The sequence below is a fragment of the Emys orbicularis genome, chromosome 4 (assembly GCF_028017835.1).
Source record: "Emys orbicularis isolate rEmyOrb1 chromosome 4, rEmyOrb1.hap1, whole genome shotgun sequence".
NCBI lineage: Eukaryota > Metazoa > Chordata > Testudines > Emydidae > Emys > Emys orbicularis.
The window spans coordinates 39,234,919-39,259,764 of NC_088686.1; the positions used below are offsets into that span (position 1 = coordinate 39,234,919).

The following is a 24,846-nucleotide window of genomic DNA, read 5'->3' on the forward strand; positions in this document are numbered from 1 at the left end:
AATAGTTGCCTTTTGGGGGGAAAATGAGGGGATGAAGTTTTATGTAGCTCCTTGTGTGACATTCCTCAGCAGTGAGAACATCGCCACCATCCCCAAATGACACCTCTCCGCCCTGAGCAGTGGTAGTAGGACCATGTGGCAAAGAATGACGATTCCTTTTCATCTGTGATAAATGTCACATGTGGAGCTGCAAAATACTTGGCAGCTATGACCTTTTCTTGCTGCTGTGTGACTGTATGCCATAAAGAAGCAACAAAAGGAACAAAGCCACTTCTCCTTTTGCACATTCTCTTTAAAGTCACTGTGCAATGTGAGGGACTGTGGCTTGCAAATAGGCATCAGGGAGTGGCTGTCATGATCACAGTGTCCTATCCCATACTGCTGGAGGGCTTCTACTCTGGTTGCTAGCCCATACTGAAACTCATGCCACCACATCTACACTGCTATTATTACCAGAGGTGAAAGTAAGCCGGTCCGGTCCGGTACAGCGTACCGGCAAGAGCCAGTACACCGTGCCGGACTGGACCGGCTTCCGCCGCAGTGATTTAAAGGGCCCAAGGCCCCGCCTCTTCCGGTTGAGGCCACACCCCCGCTCAGGACTCTGGCGTACCGGAAAGTCCTTTAAGTTACTTTCACCCCGATTATTATCCATGCTGGCTAGATAAAAGCTGCGTACCTGTGCTACATATGCCTGCCTACCTGTGCTACAGTCACATCTTCTCTTTGCAGTGTAGACATATCCTAAAGTGCCAAATACTTACACTATACTCAGATGACTAGATAAAAACCAACATTAGAGGAAGAAAATTGCTTAATTTTTAGTATCAAAATTTCATTTGAGTTTCTTTCAGCTTCGAAAGGAAGTAACTATCACCATCAGTAAAATTGGGATCTGAACCCATGAGTTTGGACAGACAGGTTTCCAAAAAGAAATTCAAAATAAATCTCCCCCTAAACTCACCTCAAAAAGTCAGAATCCCCCCATTTGTGAGAGAGAGTCAGGAAGTTTTTCCCTACACACAAAGAAAAAAGAAGTTAAAGCCTTACTATCTGCTCTTTAACTTATTAAAAAAATGTTTTTTACTGTTGTTTGGCCTACAGAGGCAACATGAGTGATGGGAAAGCCAGCTAGATTCTATTCTGCCTTACACAGTTTAAACAAAACTGTAAACTAAATTCCAACTGCAGAATTTTTATGACAAGTGATGGTAACAAGAGCAGAAAGAACCCAGTTCAGAAAACTGGCAATTAGAAAAACAAATAAATCTTCTGATTTAAAAAAAAAAAAAGAAAAAAAGCAAGCAAGCCAGCCTGACCAATGTGATCTAGAAGTTGAATAATTCATTATCTAATTTTTATTTTTTTATTAACTCCAGTTTAATTATAAATCTAAAAATTCTATTTTTTTTGTACAAGTATCCCCTAAATTTATGCTGTCTCCCTTTCCCTTTAGACAATTAGAGAAGAATGCATGTTTAAAATTTCATATATATATGTTCACTTTCTGATTTATACTGAGTTTTCATATATGCTTCCAGTATTGTCATCATAACTGGCACCTTCTCTCTTACACTGCCAGTGGTATAAGATTGGAGATTCAAGTGAATGGCTCCCTGAAAAGAAAAATCACTACAGATGTTCCTCAAAAACAACTAGGAAAAATTGTATCTTATCACTGAATTTTTTTTTTGGATCACTAAATTACCATCTGATTGATCGCACTGCAGTTGTAATGCTTTCAGGTGCTATAATACAGTCAGCGTACAGTCTTCCACAACAATTTGCTCTTGCATCGCAATTGCAGGGTGATAGTCATCTTGTGGGTCATGGTAGTCCTGACCTGTCCCTCGGCTGCCTTTCTGGCCATAAGAACCACTGCTGTTTTTGGCTGAGACTGTCTGGCCACGGTAGATTTGAGCCTGATGCTCACATACGCCAAATTTGCTGAGCAGGATGAAGACATCCCTTCGGAAAGCCTTGGTGAAAATAGCATAGAGGAATGGGTTGGCACAAGAATTGAGTGGGTAGAACAGCACTAGCAGGATCTTGGAATTACTGACTGTTATCAAGGGCTTGTTCATAATGGCAGACAAAGCATAGAATGAGATAGGTGCCATGCATAGGAAGTCAGTGAAAATCAACACAGCCATCCTTTTAGCAATTTTGGTGTCTTTGTCTCCAGACTTGTACTCAGGGTTTCGCACAGTTATATAGATTTTTATGTAGCAAGCACAGATGATGATAAAGGCAATGATGTTCAGCATTAAAACAAAGACAATGTAGGCTTGAGCCAACGGTGTTTCAGTATCCATGGGCAGGCAGATACTGACTTTGATGTAGCTGCTGACTCCAACCAGTGGCAAGAGGGCGAGAAGAAAGCATGAGAGCCAACCACCCAGCATGATGACCAAAGCATGACGAAGGCGAAGCTTCCTGTCCAGGCGCATAGCAAAGGTGATGGCATACCAGCGCTCCAGGGTGATCACAGTCAGTGTATATACAGAAAGCTCACTGGCAAAGACAGTGAAAAAGCCAGCTGTGTTGCAGCCAGGCCCAGTCTGCCAGTCTATGGCATAGTTGTAGTATTCTGACCTAGTGTAGAGATCCACCGAAGCAATCAGGAGAAGGTACAGTCCCATGCAGAAATCAGCAAAAGCCAGGTTGCACATCAGAAACCGTGGGACAGTCAACTTGTAATGGCTGGTGAGAAGGATGAAGAGGACAAAAATGTTACCCAGGATAGCCAGCAGGTTCACAAACCACACCACAATCCTTAGAAATTTATAGCCCATTATGTCTTCGCAGGGATTAAACTCATCAGGCTCTGGAGTGCACACAATGTCTTCACTGCCACCACAGACAGTATAGTCATAATGGCTGTCAAACCCCTGGATATTGTCCTCTTGAGGGTTCTTGAGCTCTTGGCCAAACCCAACATCTCCATCCCCCTGCTCTTCAAAAAAAACGTAATAGTGGGAGTTGCCATGAAAATCCCTGAATTTAGAGTTTTCAGCATACACTGTGTCAGTGCGGTCTGCATCCTCTTCTGCATAATCTTGGTAAAAAGGGCCATTGAAGGTACTGACGGATCTTTTCTTACGAAAGCTGTGACTGCTGGTCTGGTTACACATCATGTATTCCAGAATTCTGAAAGAGCACAGGGGTGAAATCACCACTGGAATTTGCAGTTCTGTTTGTATACAACAGGTATGTCAAGGGAAACACTTTTTAATCATTAATATCTGAATTAAAATATCTACGAACCAGAATGTTGTCCTGACACATTTTTGTTAGTAAAAAGACCATGTGGTGAATCTTGAGCATACCCAACAGAGTTTTTTGTATGTTGGCAGACCGATATACAGTGCTGCAGTCCTCTGCATCTGAGTTCTCACTTCTTTGATATGCTTACAATAACTTACAATAACAACAATTTCATCTTTCTCCTTAAAAATCCCAAGTGATGGGGCCTCTACCACTTCCCTGGAGTTGCTATTTCACAGCCTAATTCACGTCACTATCTGGAGGTTTTTCCTGATATTTTGGCCTACATTTTTCTTTCTTAATTTCATTCAATTATTCTTAGTGGTTACTGATTGTGCCACCATAAATAATTCCTCTTCCTCCTCGGGGATTACATCCTTCAAAAATTCATAGATTTCTTACATCTGTTCTTTATAATTGTTTAATCAATGCACACAGCATTGTATTCTTTTCTTCTTTCTGCATAAATCAATTCTCTCCAGCCCCTTAATCATTTTTTTGCTCTCCTCTGTATTTCCTCCAATTTGTTCCTCCACAGTTTACTGACACTATGACACCAGAGCGCAGCACAATACTCCATATGTTGTCTGCGTAGCCACAGAGAAACGATAACTAGAGCCCCATGAAATTCTTTTGTTTTTATAATTTTTTGTTTTATTTTTCAAGAGTTTTATTTGTTTTGATTTATCCATGCGGGGTGGGGGGCATGGGAGGTGTCAGGTCCTGCCCCCAGCGTGGTGTGGTGTCAGAGGCCTTTGGGGGCAGAGGTTGCAGAGTGATCTGGACATGCACTCACACTGCAGTGACAGCTCCTGTCCTGCAGGCCTGGGCCCAGCTCCCTGCTCCAGGAATTGCAACCTTGTGCATGGGGTCACAGCGCCACTCAGATTTGGCTCAGGTGCCCCTCCATCATCATGACAGAGGGGCAGCTAGGTCAAATTTGAGTGAATAGTGATATGGCCCTGTGTTCCAAGTTGCAACACTCACTCAGATCTAGTCTGGCTGTCCCATGTCATGATGATGGAGGAGAGGCCAGACCAAATCTGAGTGGTGCTGCAATCTTACGTGCCAGATCAGAATAACCGGTGAGGGGAGCCAGGCTGTGCCCTGCAGGACAGGAACCACAGGGATTGCCACTGGAGGTTTTTTTTATTGTACATGTTGTTTCTAGTTTTGTTTTGTGTTATTCTGTAGTTGCAAAAAACATGGGGCTCTAACTATTACCTTGCTCCACGATGCAATGCTTCTATGTTTGTAGCCCCAAATAGTATTAGCAATGTTCTGACTACAGTAACACCTTGCAAATGTGTATTGAATTTGCTGACTGCTATCACCCTACACTTCCTTCAGTGTTTCTCATCCCAGCTGTCTCCCTCCCATTCACTGTCTTTCAGACTTTCACCAGATGTACTGGAGCTGCTTTTCTCAAAGGAGAATCTCATTTTCTTTCTTTCTGCTCGTGTTTCTAATCTCTGTACATCCCTTTGTGGTAGTTTTCTGCCCTCAAAGTTGTTTGAAACTCCTCCATGATCTAATATCATCTGTGAATTCCATTAATATACTATCTACGCCAATGTTTAAAATACGATAGGTATCCTAGAAATTCTATAGATAGATATTATTTTCTTTTCATGTATCAGAGATTGGCCTGAGCAAGACCCTTGGCTCTGAACTTTGGAGAAGTTTGCATTTAAATCTAAACTTGAACTCTGCAATGACAGTTTCTCTCCAATTACAATAAAGTTTAAATTTTACTTATAGGAACATAGGTTTGCCAGACTGGATCAGACCGTCAGTCCATCTACTTCCGTATCCTGTCTCCAACTGTGGCCAGCACCTCTTGCTTCAGAAGAACAGGCAAGCAACCTTGCAGAAGATAATTATCGAATAACCGGGCCACAAATAAAATGTCCTCCTCACCCTTTTAGTTAGAGGCTGGCTGAAGCACAAGGTTTTATGTCCCTTCCAAGACTTTTGGTTATTTTTAAATCCTTACTATATCAACTCTGGATATTGTTGTTATCTATAAAAACATCTCATCCTGTGCTGAATCCTGCTCAACTCTTGGCCTCAAAAATATCTTGTGGCAATGAGTTCTACAAACTAACTATGTATTGCGTGAAAAAGTATTTTTTTTTATTAATTTTAAACCTGTCCCTCTGCCCTACTATATAATTTCAAAAATGGCTACAAAACCCATTAACTAGAATTATTATATTATTATATATTAAAATATCAATTAATCCTTCTTTAATTATATGATTTATGATTTAATCGAAGTTGCTAACACTCACCCTTTGGTTTTCTTCCAGTTCTTGAAAGCACAGCAGTGGCTTGGATAGGACAGGTCAGCTCGCATTAGATGAAGAAAAGTCTTTACAGGAGGTAGTTTCTTCAGTGTCCATGTATTTTTAGCCATCAGTTCTTTAAGGTTTTCCAGTCCTTTTGTTGGAAGGGTAGCAACACTGGTCCGGGAGACATCACTGCGTAAAGAAAGAATAAAACTTCAGCAAATGAAATGATTGGAGTGAGACATTTAAGATCTTCAAAGCACTTTAGGAGTTGCACAGAAAGCTACAGCACAAAAAACAAAACTAAAACTAAAACACAACCAACAACACATGAGGGAGGTGAGGCAGGAGTTGGCGTGCTGCCTGCGCATATTCTACTTGAAATGTACCAACTGGGTATCACCAAACAGCATTCAGAGGGCACCCAGCGTCATGATGCCAGACGACTTGTTTGGCTGCATGAATGCACAATGCAAGTGCAGTGAATGGGATGAAGGAATCACTGCTGGCACAGAGCCCAGGACATTATTTTTTGTTGTTTATTTTAATTAATGATTGCACAGAGACACTGGGTACAACTTGTTTGAGATGATAAAATCTCCCTAAATTATTCTTCGGTTTACAAACCTGAAAAATTGCTACAACTTTGAAAGAGCGAGTCAGTGTGGCCTCTTTTTTAGTAATTTTAAAACTGGTTTTCTATTTCAAACACATTTTTGCATAGACAGTGTTGTGATTGCCATTGGTGGCCATCAGCTATGCTCCTCATAAGTCATGCAGCAGAAACAGTGCTTCAGCTTGCCTTTGTAATTGAAAATAAAGTCTTTAAAGATTTAATATCTGTGAGAACATGCTCATTTTGGAGAGACAATTGAAAACAGAAGCAGATATGATAGTATCATTTGCTCATCTAATTCACACAGGCCCTGATTTTGCAAAGGCTTTAAACACATGCATAACTTTACACACTTGACTCTATTCATGCAAATGAAGTTAAGAGCATACTGAAGTATCTGCAGAATTGATGCCATCATTTGCTGCAGTTGCTGATGACAGTTAGCTAGGTAATCTGAATTTGAGTAGGAGATGAAAGATCATCTTCCTGCTCCCTTTAGCACATCTGTATACCATTTTTCCATCCTCAAGGTTTTAAAACTGATTACTTCACTATCTCCTTGGGCAAACTATGAATGACAAAAACACCAAAACCTTTTAAAATAGGCTTTTAAGGCTCAAATAGTTTAAAACACACAAAAATTCAATAAACATGTAGATTTAAAGACACAAAGTTTCTCCTTCCGCTATTTTCCCTCTAGCTTTTAGTGGTGCTTCTTGAACCATATGCCAATTTAAGAGAAAACACTCTCATAGCTATAGCAATGTTCCTCACAAGCTCAACATCAGCTCATATTAAACCTGTATTATATTGAGAAAGATGGCACCTGTCAAGTGTTGCTATTTCAAGAGCTTTATTAACAAAGAACATGATTCTAAGCATGTAAACAAAAGTGTGTTTTCTGTGCACCGTGTCCCCTAATTCAGAGGTAAAGAACTAATAATGAGCTTTTAGAAAAGACATGTGGTGCAAAGAAATATGGTAAAATTCATCTCTTTCCCCTTCGCCAAAAACCTGTGCCCTGAGCCCTCACAAAAGATTTGTGCAAATGTCATCAGTGGGAGAAGAGTGAATGGATAAGCAAGACAATGCCACCCCATTCCCATCTGGCAAAACCCCACACAAGTGGCTCTCCATTGGGAAGAATGACCTTTTCTGTTTCTCCTTTTTGGATAAACAGTGGTGTTACTTTTAGCAGTTATCAGTAAAAGAACCACACTCTTGGGATGTGCCTGCTCACTCCACACAAGCTAGTAACTATATGGAAAAGTCTAACCATTGAGGAGCCACACAACTCCTCCCTCAAGCCAGAGGATGCTCCATGTGAGTCTATATAAGGGAGCATGTTTCCCTTGCTATCCTCATTTCCGTAATGGCGATTCCCCAATCTCCTCAGGAAAGTATTTTGAAGCTTAATACATCTCACAGTATTCAGTCTAAATGTTGTTTTTCGTAATTTCACATCATTCCTCAAGGTTATAACCCTGTATACCACCCTAAGGAATGTTTTTCTATTCTCGGAGACAGAAAAAGGAAATCATTACAAAAGAAGGGAAAAAACTTCTTGGGATTGTGTACAGGAAAACAGATTTTAATTGTGAATGTTACCTTGGGGAGACAAAGACCATTTGTTTTTTTAAACAGAACAACAAAACTAATACAGAATCACTGTACTCCCCAGAGGCTGCAGACATGTATAAGAAAATAAGAGATAGAAAGAGAAAAGCACAATAAAAGTGGATACCTAATGAAAACACAAACAAAAAGTATTTTTGTAAAAAGCAATATATAAAAATCTGAGGTGCCTATTAATGAAAAATATTACATAGGAAAACAAACATTATTGCCTACGTTTACTTTTGAGATTCCTAGAGGAGAAACATACATTTCAATGGGAAACATGCAATCTCATTTGTCACTTTGCACAAAGTAACTAAACAGGTTTCCCCACCTAAAATATAAGAGGAGTGGGGAAAAGCTCTAGCAGAGAGATTGAAGAAATAGGGCAGTGCTTGCTGATAAACACATTGATTTAATGTTAGGTTATTAAATTATAGAATTAAGTTAATCAGACAACAAAGATGAAGAAAATAGTCATATTATCTTTAAAATGAGAGAGGAGAGAAGAGAGAGAGAGAGAGAGACCAATGATAGGGGAAACCTCAAAAGGTTTGGAGTCTAGAGACATATAAGCATCCCAAGCTTTGGATGCTGATAGGAATCTTAAACCGGAGTCTGCAAAATTGAACTGGAAAGCTCACGAAAGCAGACTCTTATGAGATTTCTGGCCCTTTCAGACCTGATCCCTGCCTCCAAGAACAATATTATGATTGATGGGAAAGGAAGTGGGGAGAATAATGTCCGGTGGCTAAGGGCAATATATCTCAACGTCCATTATACGTTTTCAAACCAAGCAGTAATAATTTTCTACTAAAAACTGAAACTTCCAGCCAATATAATTTATTTTTTTGGGGAATGTAGGGTAATTGTGAAAGTAATTATGTATGAATACATTAATTCTTATATGCTTATAACAAAGTAAGAAGAATCTCCGTTAAAAGAAATCACGACAAATGCAAAAGAGAAGACTCGAATACCAAAAGCCAAGGAAGTAAAAGTAAATAAAATAGAATATGAGATTTTAAAAGTACCAAACAATCTACAATCATAGAAACGTAGGGCTGGAAGGGACCTCAAGAAGTCATGAAGTCCTGTCCCCTCTGCTGAGGCAAGACCAAGCAAACCTAGACCATCCCTGACATGTGTTTGTTCAACCTATTCTTAAAAACCTCAAATGATTATGATTTTGCAACCTCCCTTGGAATCCTATTCCAAAATTTAACCCTCATAGTTAGAAAGTTTTCCCTAATATCTAACCTAAATCTCCCTTGCTGCAGTTTAAGCACATTATTTCTTGTCCTACTTTCAGTGAACATGGAGGACAATCGATCATAGTCCTATTTATAACAGCCCTTAACATATTTGAAGACTGTTATCAAGTTCCCCCACCCCGAGTCTTCCTTTCGCAAGACTAAACATGCCCAGTTTTTTTAACCTTTCCTCATAGGTCAGGTTTTCTAAACATTTTATCATTTTTGTTGCTCTCCTCTGGACCTTCTCCAATTAGTCCACATCTTTCCTAAAGTGTGGTGCCCAGAACTGGACACAGTAGTCCAGCTAAGGCCTCAAAACTGCCACGTAGAGTGGGACAATTTCCTCCCATAAGACCATAAAATGAAGGGGGTGTGGGAAAACATAAAACTCTTATTAAATTTATAAATCCTTTCATTTAATAAGAGAGATTAGTCCTTCATTCTTTATTCCTCAGCCTTTCCATCTGCTTTAAATTAGACTTTGTTTCCTGCACTGACCTTAAGAACATTTTTACACATGATGAAGCTTAGAAAATGTCAAAACATTTTTGTGGGATTAAAACACAGCTGGGATTCACATTTGCTTTAGTCAAATAATGAAAGAGACATTAAAATTGAAATAGCTTGCATTATCTAAAATGTTATGGTTCACCACAAAGCTGCTTTTACTGCAAATACTGGATCTGGTGCATAAGGAGTGGAATAAAACCAATTTTTGCTGAACTCCCTCACAGGTGCATAACCAAGAGGTGTTATTTCTAGGTTCAGAGTTGCAGCAAAAAGGCCAGGAAATGTGGGGAAACTTGTACTGTTTATGATGTACCTGTTTTGTGGATAAACAGGTGTCTTCATTCTCCAGGGCTGTCAATCTACCATCTTTCACCAGCAGTAAACTTATGTCAAACACCTAATTCTGAAGGTTAACACTACAGAATTTTCACAGTAAATTTATGGTGATCTTCCTGACAGGATATACAGAAGGCAGAGTGATGGGCTTTGCCCTGTTTCATTATTGCTCAATCCTGGTTTCACAGACTACTACAAAAAATGTTTTAGAAGGTGATTGGTACTTACACTGCTGACAATGTCTAGACAGGTGGTGAGATGAGACTGCTGCTACTGATTTGATTTGTTTCCATTAAAATATAGTCTATATCTACAAATCAGGTACACTGCTAGTCTATGGAAAAACATACTCAATTTGAGTCATCCCATTTTTGCCCTTCATTTACAGACTCATAGACTTCAAGACCAGAAGGGACCATTGTGATTATAGTCTGATCTCCTGCACATCACAGGCCACAGAACCTCACCCACCCACTCCTATAATAGACCCATAACCTGTGGCTGAGTTACTGAAATCCTCAAATCATGATTTAAAGACTTCAAATTACAGAGAATCCACCATTTACTCTAATTCAAGTGTCCCAAGCTGCAGAGGAAGATGAAACCCCCCAGGGTCTATGCCAATCTGACCTAGGGGAAAATTCCTTCCTGACTCCAAATATGGTGATCAGCTAGACTCTAAGCATATTTGCGAGACCCATCAGCGAGACACTGGGGAAAGAATTGTCTCTAATAAGGTAGAGTCTTCCCCATCTACTATCCCTTTTCTGGCTGTTGGAGATATTTGTTAATAGCAGTCACAGATGGGCCATATGCCATTGTAGGCAATCTCATCATACCAGCTCCTCCACATACTTATCAAGCTCAGTCTTGAAACCAATTGGGTTTGTTTGCCCTCACTGCTCCCCTTGAAAGCCTGTTCCAACACTTCACTCCTCTGATGGTTAGAAACCTATGTCTAATTTCAAGCCTAAACTTGTTCATGGCCAGTTTATATCCATTTGTTCTTGTGCCTTTAATTAAATAACTCCTCTCCTTCTCTGGTGTTTATCCCTCTGATGTACTTAGAGAGGAAGAGCAATCATGTCTCCCCTCAGCTTTCGTTTGGTCAAGGTAAACAAACCACATCACAATGGTCACTCATGGTCATCCTGTGATTACACCCAGGTCTTTCTCCTCCTCTGTCACTTCCAACTGATAAGTCCCCAGCTTATAGCAAAATTTTTTATTGTTAGTCCCTAAGTGCATGACCTTGCACTTTGCACTATTAAATGTCATCCCATTTCTATTACTCCAGTTTTCAAGGTCTTCCAAATCTTCTTGTATGATATTCTGTATTGGCAATACCTCCCAACTTTGTGACATCTGCAAATTTTATTAGCATTTGTTTCAATCACTTGTTATATCTGGTTTCAAACTAAGAGTGTAAGCTCTTCAGGGAAGGGACTGTCTTTTACTCTACAGGTCTATGGGTGCTTCTGTAATACAAATAAAATTTTTTACAATTTATGGACCCACTTCTGCACCACTGATTGCACAAATAAAAATGTGAGTTTTCCTTACATAAGGAGAGCAGGGTTGGATCCATGTTACCTTTTTCTATGAATATATGCAAGGCTCAGATATTTTCATGTGCGGAGGGGAAAGTGGGAAAGTATGCTCCTCCTATGCAGTATCCTTTTGTAATGATTTGGGGAACCTACGTGCAGCTAATGAGTGTTGATTAATTCTCTATATAACTCTACACCTCAATGTTTAGTAAAACCAACTATGGGCTGACAAAGACTTTGTCTGGAAGAGGCTACAGAACAAACAAAAAAGTCATCAACATTGTAATGACTCTGCTCTGGCAGAACAAATGAGTAACTTCATCTCCAACTTTTCCACAGAGGGCTAAGGTTTGAAGGAATGGAATTTCTCCAGAAGAGGGAACAAACAGATGATGTGTGGGTACAGCCCTTTAAAAATACAGAGACTGGGTGGATCAGGGAGACAAATGAAGCTTGGGGCAGCAGAGACAGACAAAGGGACAAGCTTTTGAAGGGAAAGAGGACTCTTTGACTGCAGGACCAACCAAGGTTGAAGGAAACTGACTGCAAAGGTCAGAGAGAGATTCCATAAGTCGGAGAAGCCATGAGCTGTAGGAGGGAGATTCTGTCCACCCAAGAAGCCTCTGATCACATCCAAAAGAACACTCAAGTGTGGTGAGCATTTTATTGTTTTTACATAACTCTCTTCATCTAAAGTAAAGAGTAATTGTTAGAGAACTGGTCTACACTACAGATTTAGGTCAACATAAGGCAGCTTACGTTAACCTATGTAAGTCACCCACTACATCGACTTAATAACTCCATCTCTGCGGAGGCATAGCACTTTGGTCAATGTAGTTAGGGTGACACAGTGTCTGTGTAGACGATGCGTTACTTACATTGCCTGTTGGCTGTCAGCCCCAGGTGAGGCTGACAGCTTGAACCCTCCCACCCCACCCTGGCGCTGACAGCTCAGACTGTCAGCACTGGGACAGGGGTGACTCCAGCTGTAAGCCCCGCACAGGGCTGACAGCTGAGGCTGTCAGCCACTGGGCTCCAGTGCTCCAGCTGTCAGTGTCCCACAATGCCCCACTTGTCGGTGGAAGCGCTCCTGGTGCATCTGCTGACAGAAAGAGCATAGTATGGATATGAACCACCGCTTTAATTTCTGCGGTGGCTATATGTTGACTTAAGTTAAGTTGACTTAATTATGTCTCCTTACTTCAGCTATGGCGTCCCTGAAAACAACCTTGTAAACTACTGTAAACCAGAGCACCCACAAGGTTGGAGTTCTGGGAAAGGGTGCGCTTAAGCAACGGGGAATCTCGGGGAGCCAACATTAGTCTCAGGGCCCAGGCAGTTGGACTGCAGGGTCTTAGCCCTCAGAAGGAAGTGCTAGAAAGAGAATCTCCAGCCTGACACTGTGCCCATAGCTAAAGGAAGTGCCTGGACTCTGCTCAGATTCAGGAAAGCTTAAAAGCATACAGGTTCAGTGTGTGGGATAAAAACACAACAGCCTGGTGAACGTTCAGAATGGGGAGCTTTACCAGGGCTAAGACATCTTTCAAAGAGGTTTTGATTCTCTTTGGCTTCTAATGTGATTTGTTCCTGTGCAAACCTATGCCTGACATTACAACCCACCCCCCCAAAACCCTAAAAAACAAAAAATAACCCCCCCAAACAAAGAAACAACCCCCCACCCAAGCAAACAAAAAACCACACCAGTTTTAAAGCCCTGCCTTGTTAGATGTTTTATACTTCTTTCTCCCATGGATTTTCCATTAGCCAATGTGATGTTTCTATGGCACTAACTTGCTTTATATAGAATCTTGTACATTAGAGTGAATACTGTAGAATGTTGGGCCTGGTCTACACTATGACTTTAATTCGGATTTAGCAGCGTTAAATCAAATTAACCCTGCACCCGTCCACACAACGAAGCCATTTATTTAGAAATAAAGGGCTCTTAAAATCGAGATTGTGGAGCACACAGCAAGCAGAAATAACAATGGGGAGATTGGTTTGGCTGAGGTCTGAGCGAGTCAGTAGCGATCGCCAGCGACCTTTTAAACGGCCAAATGCACATTCTACCACCATTCTGCACTTGCTCAGCCTGTAGTTGAACAGCTCCTGACTCCTGTCTAGGCTGCCTGTGTATGGCTTCATGAGCCATGGCATTAAGGGGTAGGCTGGGTCCCCAAGAATAACTATTGGCATTTCAACATCCCCAACGGTTATTTTCTGGTCCGGGAAGTAAGTCCCTTGCTGCAGCCCTTTAATCAGAGTAGTGTTCCTGAAGACGCGAGCATCATGAACCCTTCCCAGCCCACGTTGATGTTGGTGAAACGTCCCTTGTGATCCACAAGTGCTTGCAGCACCATTGAAAAGTAACCCTTGCGGTTTATGTACTGGGTACCCTGGTGCTCCGGTGCCAAGATAGGGATGTGGGTTCCATCTATCGCCCCACCACAGTTAGGGAATCCCATTGCAGCAAAGCCATCCACTATGACCTGCACATCTCCCAGAGTCACTAGCTTTCATAGCAGCACCTCAGTGATTGCTTTGGCTACTTGCATCACAGCAGCCCCCACAGTAGATTTGCCCACTCCAAATTGATTCCTGACTGACCAGTAGCTGTCTGGCGTTGCAAGCTTCCACAGGGCTATCGCCACTCGCTTCTCAACTGTGAGGGCTGCTCTCATCTTGGTATTCTGGCGCTTCAGGGCAGGGGAAAGCAAGTCACAAAGTTCCAAGAAAGTGCCCTTACGCATGCGAAAGTTTCGCAGCCACTGGGAATCGTCCCACACCTGCAACACTATGCGGTCCCACCAGTCTGTGCTTGTTTCCCAGGCCCAGAATTGGCGTTCCACGGCTATAACCTGCCCCATTAACAGCATGATCTCCAAAGCACCGGATCCCGCGGTTCGATAGAATTCTGTGTCCATATCTTCATCACTCTCGCCGCCGCGCTGCCGTAGCCTGCTCCTCGCCGCCTGGTTTTGCAGGTTCTGGTTCAGCATAAACTGCACGATAAGGCGCGAGGTATTTACAATGTTCATGACTGCTGTCTTGAGCTGAGCGGGCTCCATGCTTGCCGTGGTATGGCGTCTGCACAGTTCACCCAGGAAAAAGGCGCGAAACGGTTGTCTGCCGTTGCTTCCCTGGAGAGGGGGGAGGATATACCCAGAACCACCCACGGCAATGTTTTTGGCCCCATCAGGCATTGGGATCTCAACCCAGAATTCCAATGGGCGGAGGAGACTGCGGGAACTATGGGATAGCTATGGGATAGCTACCCACAGTGCAACGCTCCAGAAATCGACGCTAGCCCCGGTACATGGACGCACACCGCCGAATTAATGTGCTTAGTGTGGCCGCATACATTCGATTTTATACAATCTGTTTCCCAAATTCGAATTATATAAATTCGGATTAATCCCGTAGTGTAGACATACCCTTGGAAACCCTCAGAAACCCTGCGCGCCGAGTCCTCGCTCCTCTCCCCTCCCTCCTGCCTCCTAAATGCTGCAAGCCAGCTGATTGCTGCGGGCAGGAGGCAGGGGGAGCTTGCACGCCGAGTCCTCGCTCCTCCCCCTCCCTCCTAAACACCGCAAGTCAGCTGATTGCCACGGGTAAGAGTCGGGGGGAGGAAGGGGAAGGCGCTGATCTGCGGGGTCTGCCAGCGGGCGGGAGGCGCTGTGTACGGGGGGGGGAGGGAGAGGGAGGCGTAGCTGCCAGGGGAGGCTGCCAGCTGTGGAGAAAGCAGGCAGCCAAACAACGTAATAGTGGAGCATTGCACAACTTTAAATGAGCATGTTCCCTAATTGATCAGCAACGTAACAACAAAACAACATTAACCAGGACGACATCAAGTGAGGAGTTACTGTACCAGAAACTTACCATCATGGTGTAAAATTGAGTAATAATGAGGATTAAACAAGTGGGGAACTGAGAAAACAAGGCTGAATGCATAATAGTAAAATTGTGTATGTATGTGCCTTACTTTAATCACCCAAGCCTGAATTTCTGCATGCCGTACATTATAATTGTGCCAGTACTATCGGATTAAAAAGTATAAATATACTTTGGGGGAGACGGTTGGGAGATGTCCAGTTAATCTCCACGCCAGATTACAACATTGAGAAGGAGGGTGATGAGATAAGAACAGATATAGCCAGGGGGAAGAGATTGGACATAAGGAAGACGGGGGGGATGGATACTAGACTAATAGGTCATACTGGTGGTACGGTGTCCGTACCAAATTGGATAACTAATGTGAGAGAGGCTAAACGGCATAAATTAAGATGTTTATACACCAATGCGAGAAGCCTAGGTAACAAAATGGAGGAGTTGGATCTCCTGGTCCGAGAAATGAAACCGGATATCGTAGGAATAACTGAAACGTGGTGGAACGGTAGTCATGACTGGAGTACAGGTATGGAAGGGTATGTGCTGTTTAGGAACGACCGGAACAAAGGTAAAGGTGGGGGAGTAGTATTGTATGTCAATAATGAGGTAAACTGTAAAGAAATAATAAGTGATGGAATGGATAAGACAGAGTCAGTCTGGGCAATACTCACATTGGGTAAAAAAACTACTAGAGCCTCCCCTGGGATAGTGCTTGGGGTGTGCTATAGACCGCCGGGATCTACCCTGGATATGGACAGAGAACTATTTAATGTTTTTAGGGAAGTAAATACTAATAGGAACTGTGTAATCATGGGAGACTTTAACTTCCCGGATATAGATTGGGGAACAAATGCTAGTAACAATAATAGGGCTCAGATTTTCCTAGACGTGCTAGCTGATGAATTCCTTCATCAAGTAGTTGCTGAACTGACGAGGGGGGATGCCATTTTAGATTTGGTTTTGGTGAGTAGCGAGGACCTCGTTGAGGAAATGGTTGTAGGGGACAACCTTGGCTCGAGTGATCATGAGCTAATTCGGTTTAAACTAAATGGAAGGATTAACAGAATTAAATCAGAGACTAGGGTTTACAATTTCAAAAGGGCTAACTTTAATAAATTAAGGCGACTAATTAGGGAAGTGGATTGGACTAACATCTTTATGGATCTAAAGGCAGAAGGCGCCTGGGATTATTTCAAGTTGAAGTTGCAGGAGCTGTCGGAGGACTGTATCCCGAGAAAGGGAAAACGGTTCGTAGGCAGGAGATTTAGACCGAGCTGGATGAGCGAGCGTCTCAGAGGGGTGATTAAGAAAAAACAGAAAGCGTACAAAGAGTGGAAGAGGGGAGGGATCAGCAAAGAAACCTACCTTATTGAGGTCATAACATGTAGAGATGGAGTGAGAAAGGCCAAAAGCCGTGTAGAGTTGGACCTTGCGAGGGGAATTAAAACCAATAGTAAGAGGTTTTATAGCCATATAAATAGGAAGAAAACAAAGAAAGAAGAAGTGGGACCGCTGAAGACTGTAGATGGAGTGGAGATTAAGGATAATCTAGGCATGGCACAATATCTAAACGAATATTTTGCATCGGTCTTTAATGAGGCTAATGAAGGGCTTAGGAATAGAGGCAGCGTGACAGAGGGGAATAAAGGAGGGGGGGTTGACATTACCGTATCCGAGGTAGAAGCCAAACTCGAACAGCTTAACGGGACTAAATCGGGCGGACCGGATGATCTTCATCCGAGAATATTAAAGGAACTGGCGCGAGAAATTGCAAGCCCGTTAGCGATAATTTTTAATGAATCTGTAAACTCGGGGGTGGTACCGTTGGACTGGAGAATAGCTAATGTGGTTCCTATTTTCAAGAAGGGGGAAAAAAGTGACCTGGGTAACTACAGGCCTGTTAGTTTAACATCTGTAATATGCAAGGTCTTGGAAAAAATTTTGAAGGAGAAAGTAGTTAAGGACCTTGAGGTCAATGGCAATTGGGACAAATTACAACATGGTTTTACGAAAGGCAGATCGTGCCAAACCAACCTGATCTCCTTCTTTGAGAAAGTAACAGATTTTTTAGATAAAGGAAATACGGTGGATCTAATATACCTCGATTTCAGTAAAGCATTTGATACGGTACCGCGTGAGGAATTATTGGTTAAATTGGAAAAGATGGGGATCGATATGAAAATCCAGAGGTGGATAAAGAACTGGTTAAAGGGGAGACTGCAGCGGGTCGTACTGAAAGGTGAACTGTCAGGTTGGAGGGAGGTTACCAGTGGTGTTCCTCAAGGTTCGGTTTTGGGTCAGATTTTATTTAATCTATTTATTACTGACCTCGGAACCGAATGTAGAAGTGGGCTGATAAAGTTTGCGGATGACACAAAGTTGGGAGGTATTGCCAATTCGGAGAAGGATCGGGATATCCTGCAGGGAGACTTGGATGACCTTGTAAACTGGAGTAATAGTAATAGGATGAAATTTAATAGTGAGAAGTGTAAGGTGATGCATTTAGGGATGACTAACAAGAATTTTAGTTATAAGCTGGGGACGCATCGGTTGGAAGTAACGGAGGAGGAGAAGGACCTCGGAGTCCTGGTTGACCGCAGGATGACTATGAGTCAGCAATGTGACGTGGCCGTGAAAAAAGCTAATGAGGTCTTGGGATGCATTAGGCGAGGTATTTCTAGTAGGGATAAGGAGGTGCTGGTTCCGTTATACAAGGCACTGGTGAGACCTCATTTGGAGTACTGTGTGCAGTTCTGGTCTCCCATGTTTAAAAAGGATGAACTCAAACTGGAACGGGTACAGAGAAGGGCCACTAGGATGATCCGAGGAATGGAAAACCTGTCGTATGAAAGGAGACTCAAGGAGCTCGGTTTGTTTACCCTAACCAAAAGAAGGCTGAGGGGGGATATGATTGCTCTCTTTAAATATATCAGAGGGATAAATACCAGGGAGGGAGAGGAATTATTTCAGCTCAGTACTAATGTGGACACGAGAACAAATGGATATAAACTGGCCATCGGGAAGTTTAGGCTCGAAATTAGACGACGGTTTCTAACCGTCAGAGGGGTGAAGTTCTGGAACAGCCTTCCGAGGGAAACAGTGGGGGCGAAAGACCTCTCTGGCTTTAAGATTAAGCTTGATAAGTTTATGGAGGGGATGGTTTGATGGGATAACGTGATTTTAGTCAATAGGTCAATAACATGCCATCGCTGGTAATTAGTATCAATGGTCAATGTGGGTCTGGCTGGAGAATCTTGCCTGCATGCTCCGGGTTCTGCTGATCGCCATATTTGGGGTCGGGAAGGAATTTTCCTCCAGGGTAGATTGACAGAGGCCCTGGAGGTTTTTCGCCTTCCTCTGCAGCATGGGGCAGGGGTCGCTTGCTGGAGGATTCTCTGTGACTTGAAGTCTTTAAATCATGATTTGGGGACTTCAACAGCTGAGTCAAGGGAGAGAATTATTCCAGGAGTGGGTGGGTCAGCTTTTGTGGCCTGCATCATGCGGGAGGTCAGACTAGATGATCATAATGGTCCCTTCTGACCTTAAAGTCTATGAGTCTATGAGTCTATGACATAGTTCATGAATCTGTAGAGATTGGGTCACAGATGTAAAATCTAGCCACTGGATGTTCTGAAGGACGTTTATTCCTAATTATGTACCCATTTAGTGACTAGCAGAATGGTCCTGTTACATAGAGAAGGATCTGTTACACATTATTCCTTGTTTTTCATATTCCCTAGTCTTGCTTGTGCCCAAGTCCAGGAAGAAAGAGGAGCCTCCTCAGGGCTGGCAGCCTTGCAGTTTGGGCAGTGATGCCTCCAAAGCACCTCTTATTTCTAAAGAGAATGGGCAGTGGGTGAATTTGGACTAATATATTTTACAAAATCTGGTCAAATGATTAATCCAATTTTTTGTTTTGTTTTTTACTCTGGGTGAAACTCACTCTTCATTTGGAGTTGAGATCACAAAGGGAGGCTCAGAACACTGGCATTTCTCAGAGAAGAACAGAGCCTCTACTCCTATCCCAACTTACTTTGCAGAAGCAGCTGCCTCCCTCTTCAACTGTCCTGATACGGAAATGAAGTCGGGAGAGTTTTCCTAAATTGCTTGGGTGTTTAAACCAGCAACAGGAGCATGGGGGATTTTGCTGCCTGTCTTGATCGATCATCTCCCCTTTCTCTGTATGGGGGGTGGAAAGGAGAGGGAATATAGGATCTGGAAGGTGGGGAAGCAGCCTCATAGGCTATGAGCTGCAGACAGCTGCTTCCCTCCTTTGAGATCCTATATAGAGCACACATGCACATGCATACAGACTCTCCTCCTGAGAGGCACTGTGAGATAGCTTGCTGCTGCGGATGCGGTCCAGATACAGATAAGATTAAACTTGACTGAACATGCTACATTCCCAAAGTAGTTAGTCTGTGCAATGCCAGCAAATCCAAGGACCACATCAAAGAAAAATGCTGTCAACTTTAAAAAAAAGAAACTGGTTAGGAATAAACAGCAGATGGTACATTTATGATCACTTATCATGGCTCCTCTGTCTTCTTTCCTGGAGAAGCAATTCCTCCTTGTGCAATATCTATTTAGCACCACCTCCATCTTCTCGTGGAAATGTTATTATGACCTGTCTATTGCACACATGCACAGTTTCTAAAGGAAGATGGAAAGCTGGCTGATGTGATTGAAAGATTAAAAACACATGCCAGTGTCCTGTGGATTAGTGACAAGTGGGTCAGCACAATAGACTACAGAAAATTGTGACAACTTCCAGTCACTTTGAAGAACAAATCTAACCTGAAAACACAGCAGGAGAAGAAATGTCTCTTTAAATGCCCTGAATTCCACTTTTCCACTATTGGTAACCACAACTCTACATTAATGTGATATCTATAAAATGCTATCTATCTGCAGCCTCAGTGATTTGGTTGTTTATATATATATTTATTTTGACATACTTAGGTCAACATATTAGACCAACATCTTTTTAGATGTCTATTACATACACACAAAATATTCTGCCTAATATTCCCTTCCCTGTCAATGAAACCATTTTGTAAATAATCTTCTGTCCTGTAAAGGTATTTGGGAAACCTTGTGCATTTAAAGGGATAGATCTCTAGCTGCACAGACACTGCCATTGCAAACTGCAGCAGGAAGAATAGACTTTAAAAACGTCAGCTAAGAAAAACAGTCTTCTACCATTTGAGATGAAGGAAGATCTCTTTTGGCTCTCAGTTACAATATAGGTTTTATGTTCCATAGGCAGTTGGCAAGAAGAGGGAAACAACATAAGCAGACAGACAGAGAGACTCCCTACTTAATAGATTTCAGTACTGAGGCAAAAATCAAATTCTGCTGTAAGAAAAAGACTGTAATATTAAAGAATAAATACCCAGAAGTGTTAAACTATAACTGGAAGGTTTTATTTTTTAAACTGATGTGCTTTCTGGCTTTTTGTCTTGATTTCCCTGTTCCATATTCCACCTCCCTTTCTGAACTCGAAGTCAGCAGCAAGAAACCTTCTGATACAGGATTGAGGCCACATATGTCAATACCATTTTATGGTTAAGCAGACAGGGTTTTTTTTGCTGCAAAGCTGTTATCCTGCCAGTTTTTCTGTCATCAGTCACATTCAGAGAGGAAGATCATGCCTCCTACAACCTTAATTACCTAGTCTAGTTGGGAGGATTCTTGATGATCCTTAAGTAACCCGGTAGCCCAAACTTCATTTTGATGCAATGACACTGAATATGACACACAAGTTGTCTTGTCGGATAGAGAGTGAATCTGGCAACCTCATTTGGTGTGATCTCTGTGGCTGGAATCACTGCCATGATCACCAACAGGCTAAACCCTGCAATTCAGCTGCTATGCCTGGAGGAAGGAATTTCAGGATCTTCTGCAAGCAAATTAGAGGCTAGAGAAGTACCTGTTTTGTTTTGTTTTTTTAACTCAGCACCCTCTCTCATTCTTCCAACATTTCTCAGCACACCATTGTCCCCAGGATAGCATCCATCCTCTACATTAAGGACTGGACAGACTCCCTTCTGAGTCTATCAATCCCTCTCCTTAAACCTAAGCAGCAGAGAAAACAAATAATTGGGTTTGTGTCCATTTATTTGTATAGAAAAAATCTGTCATCATTCTTCAAACTTTTTTCCTGTTTGTTTTGTACTTTAGAAATAGCAAGAATATCAAACCTTGTCTTCCTTGATTTTATTGGTAGTCTACTTGGAGGACCAGAAAACTGGACTGGGAGTCAAATTAAATAGGGAGTAACAAAAACAGCAGCAGCAACAAAATAATTTTAAGAGTTGACTAAAAATCCCTTCCTATCTCAGTTTCCATTTCCTTATTACTTATGCAACTACAATCCTACTTGTTCTCCAGTTAAACGGTGTCTTTCATGAGAAACAAGGTAATGAGGATTTGTATTTCTAATGTAAAATACTAACTTCTTCTAAAACTTCTTTCAGCCCTTCTTTAATCATCATAGAGTAGCAAAAATAAATATATTTATAAAAGGCACAAACCCAACTATTTTCTTTTTACAGGTGACTTTTAATCAGCTAAAGGAATAGTTGAGCTATGTACATCTGCCACTGTCTAAACCCCAAGAAACAAAACACCAAGAAAGACTGAGAATCAAACAAAAACCCAAGTTTCTTGCAACACAGAGCATTAACACTAGGTAATACAGTCAGTTCCAGAATAACAGCTTTTATCATCAATGTTATTGTGTAAACATATCACCCACACTCTCTTGTTTTCTGTTGATAGTCCTGAGTATGGTGCAGTGCTAATGAACACCACTTTTAAAACCTTCTCCACCCTTTTCTCCTACTCACAGCAGGGTTGGTCCACTGTGCACTCCCAAAAATGCATCTTCTTCAATAACTTTCAGGTATTTGTTCTTGTGCAGGTAGCTGTAGAGAAAAAATGCACAATTATCTGGTGATAAAATTATATATCTCCCATGAGCTACCATATGTAAAGAGGAAAGAGGAATATGAACACCCTAGTGAAAAAGAACAAGACTAGAAGCTGCAGGAACCCTGAGTTACCACATGGGCCATTTTCTTTCATACTTTAAATAAACTTGACAAACAGCCAGCAGCTGCCCATGTGAAATATATTTAGTAGCTGTCAGTCCAATTCCTAATGGTATAAGTGTCCACATCACAAAAACTACCTCTTCAAGTGGCAACCCCAGTAGAGGCAACCAAGCCTGAATAAGTTATGGATAATGAACACCCTACCTTATGAATGGTCTCTCCAGAGCAGGGTTGAGGCACACTGGCTAAGTAACATGGAGGAAACTTGCCTTGCCACTGCACATATCATACCTATTCTGTGCAGACAATTCTGTACAGGATTTTATCTTTGGTACGGTCAATCGACACCTTTCTCTGGCATTTAAAAACTAGAAAAAGAACCTCTGTCAATGCTCATTGAACTTTACCTGTAACTTACAATGAGTTCATTTTCTGCTCCCATATTATTTATACTCTACCGTGCAGTACTTGAGGCAGAGCTACAGTTACACCTTCAGCTAGAGATAGTTACACATTGTGTTACTGATTGTATATATTGGTATTCTTTCACCTACTTATAAAAGGAGTCCTTCTTTAAAAATAAAAATTAAATTAAATATACATATTTTCATTGTTATTGTTACTCTGTCTTATTCACAAATATTTTTAAGGCTACCTGGTCTTTATTCAAAATTATACCTATTCCACTTCTCTTTGGTTACGATAAGGAACGTGAGGAGGAAGACGGGGGGAAAAAAAGAGGACTGGGCTTTGAGAACCAACCACTTCTTTTTAGCTGTGACTGAGGATGGAAGGAGGGGCAATCAGGCCACTATCTGTGGAGAGGAGGCGACATAATACTTCCTCCCACCTAGTTTCACTAGGAGCGGAAAAGACATGAGTGTGAGGGATGGAAGGAGTTTTAAGTCCAGTAAAAAGCATTTTAGTTCACCTGTTGAACCACATTTTAAAAGCGGCCTCTGCATCTGCATGTCCACCTTAGCCAATCAACATTTTAAGTACTGTCAGTTATTTTGCTTTGTATAAAATGAGCCCAATTAACAAGTCTCAGGAAGAATGAATAAACTCAGATAAAGTCTTACCATTCTGAACATTTTAATCTTTTTTTCAGGAAAAAGCCAAGAGACATCCCCCCAAATAAACTAAATCCTCCATCCCAAACATACATGTACACCATACACACCAAACATTCCCCCTAAGCAAATCTGGGGGGTGGGAGGAGGAGGGTTAAAGCTTTGGTATCCCCAGCCTCAGATCTGAGGAGGCAAATGACATGGGTGGACACATCAGAGACCTGTAGGAAAACACCGCCCACGCTGGGTTTGAGTGTGAGAATACGTGTTTCAGGTGCCCTAAGGTTTGCATAACCAAAACAGGGCCTCCCATGTACATGTAACAATGTAAAGATCAGACTGAAGCTCCTTTGAAAGAAGGGGAGAGAAAGGATGAACTTGAAGGAAAAAACAACCAAACGAAACCTCTACCATGATGTCATCAACAAAATCAATGTTCTAAAATTCTGGAGAAACACAATTTCCCTCCATCGTTCGGACACTTTCCTAAAGCCTGTAGCAACACTGTGTTCTCTCATCCCTACACATGAGCCATGTAAACAAAGACAAGGCCACCTTTCACGCCACATCACTCTGGCACTTGAAACATCAGAGAAAATACAGATATAGGTAGCAGTGCATATGCATTTCAGAGAGACCAGGTAGCACATTGCATAATTAAAGAAATATCACAAAATGCTTATTGAACACTCAAGAAGTTACCATAATACAGCAATGGAACAATTAAAGCTAAACTCAGTGCTACTCAACATTACAAAGAAAATGGCCAATCTACCCAGCCAGAGGATACATCCTGGGTATCAGTTGCATTCCAATTTAGCTAAATTCTTGCACTTTTCCTTAAACTGAAGTTTAAGTAACTTTTAAAATATCTGGCTTATTGTTGCAGGTAATTCATTCCAGAAGCAAACTGCTCTAGGGAGGTCAGACATTTTACACCAGATAGTTTCTTTCCCAGTGGACTAATATATTTTAGCATATCTGATTTGGCTTAAGATTACTTTTCAGAGAAGAAATTCTTAGAATAAGGGAGTGGCTTCAATAATTCCACAATTTATGGGTAGACAGTGGGAAAGAATAAATACATAATAAAACAGCAGTATATATACACAACAACAATAATGTGACAAATTTGTGGCCATCTAGGACTTTGTGATTGGCATATTGCTGCTGATCAGAAATTCACAAAAGCAGATTCGCCTACTTTAGGAGCACAGGCTTCCTATCACTTCATCAGCTGCTAGTGACATAGGGCCTGTGACAATAGTTGAGCAGTTCTGATTCCATTCAGGAAAGAGTAGTTGTACACATACTCAGTAGGTAGTTCATTACAATATTTAATAATTAAAGCTCACAAATTATCTGGAAGATAGACAAGTATTGTCTC

The 24,846-nt window shown here is 41.7% G+C and overlaps 1 protein-coding gene across 1 annotated transcript in view; it reads right to left on the reverse strand.

The window, feature by feature from the left end:
* Positions 1–1,745: 1,745 nt before the first annotated feature.
* The window catches only part of TSHR (thyroid stimulating hormone receptor), a 237,947-nt gene continuing 214,846 nt past the window's right edge, over positions 1,746–24,846 (reverse strand). The window contains exons 8-10 of the mRNA XM_065403505.1: positions 22,180–22,257; positions 5,559–5,747; positions 1,746–3,147 (exon numbers count right to left, since the gene is read on the reverse strand). Coding sequence (XP_065259577.1) covers positions 1,746–3,147; positions 5,559–5,747; positions 22,180–22,257 — 1,669 coding nt within the window. The remainder of the gene's footprint in view (positions 3,148–5,558; positions 5,748–22,179; positions 22,258–24,846) is intronic.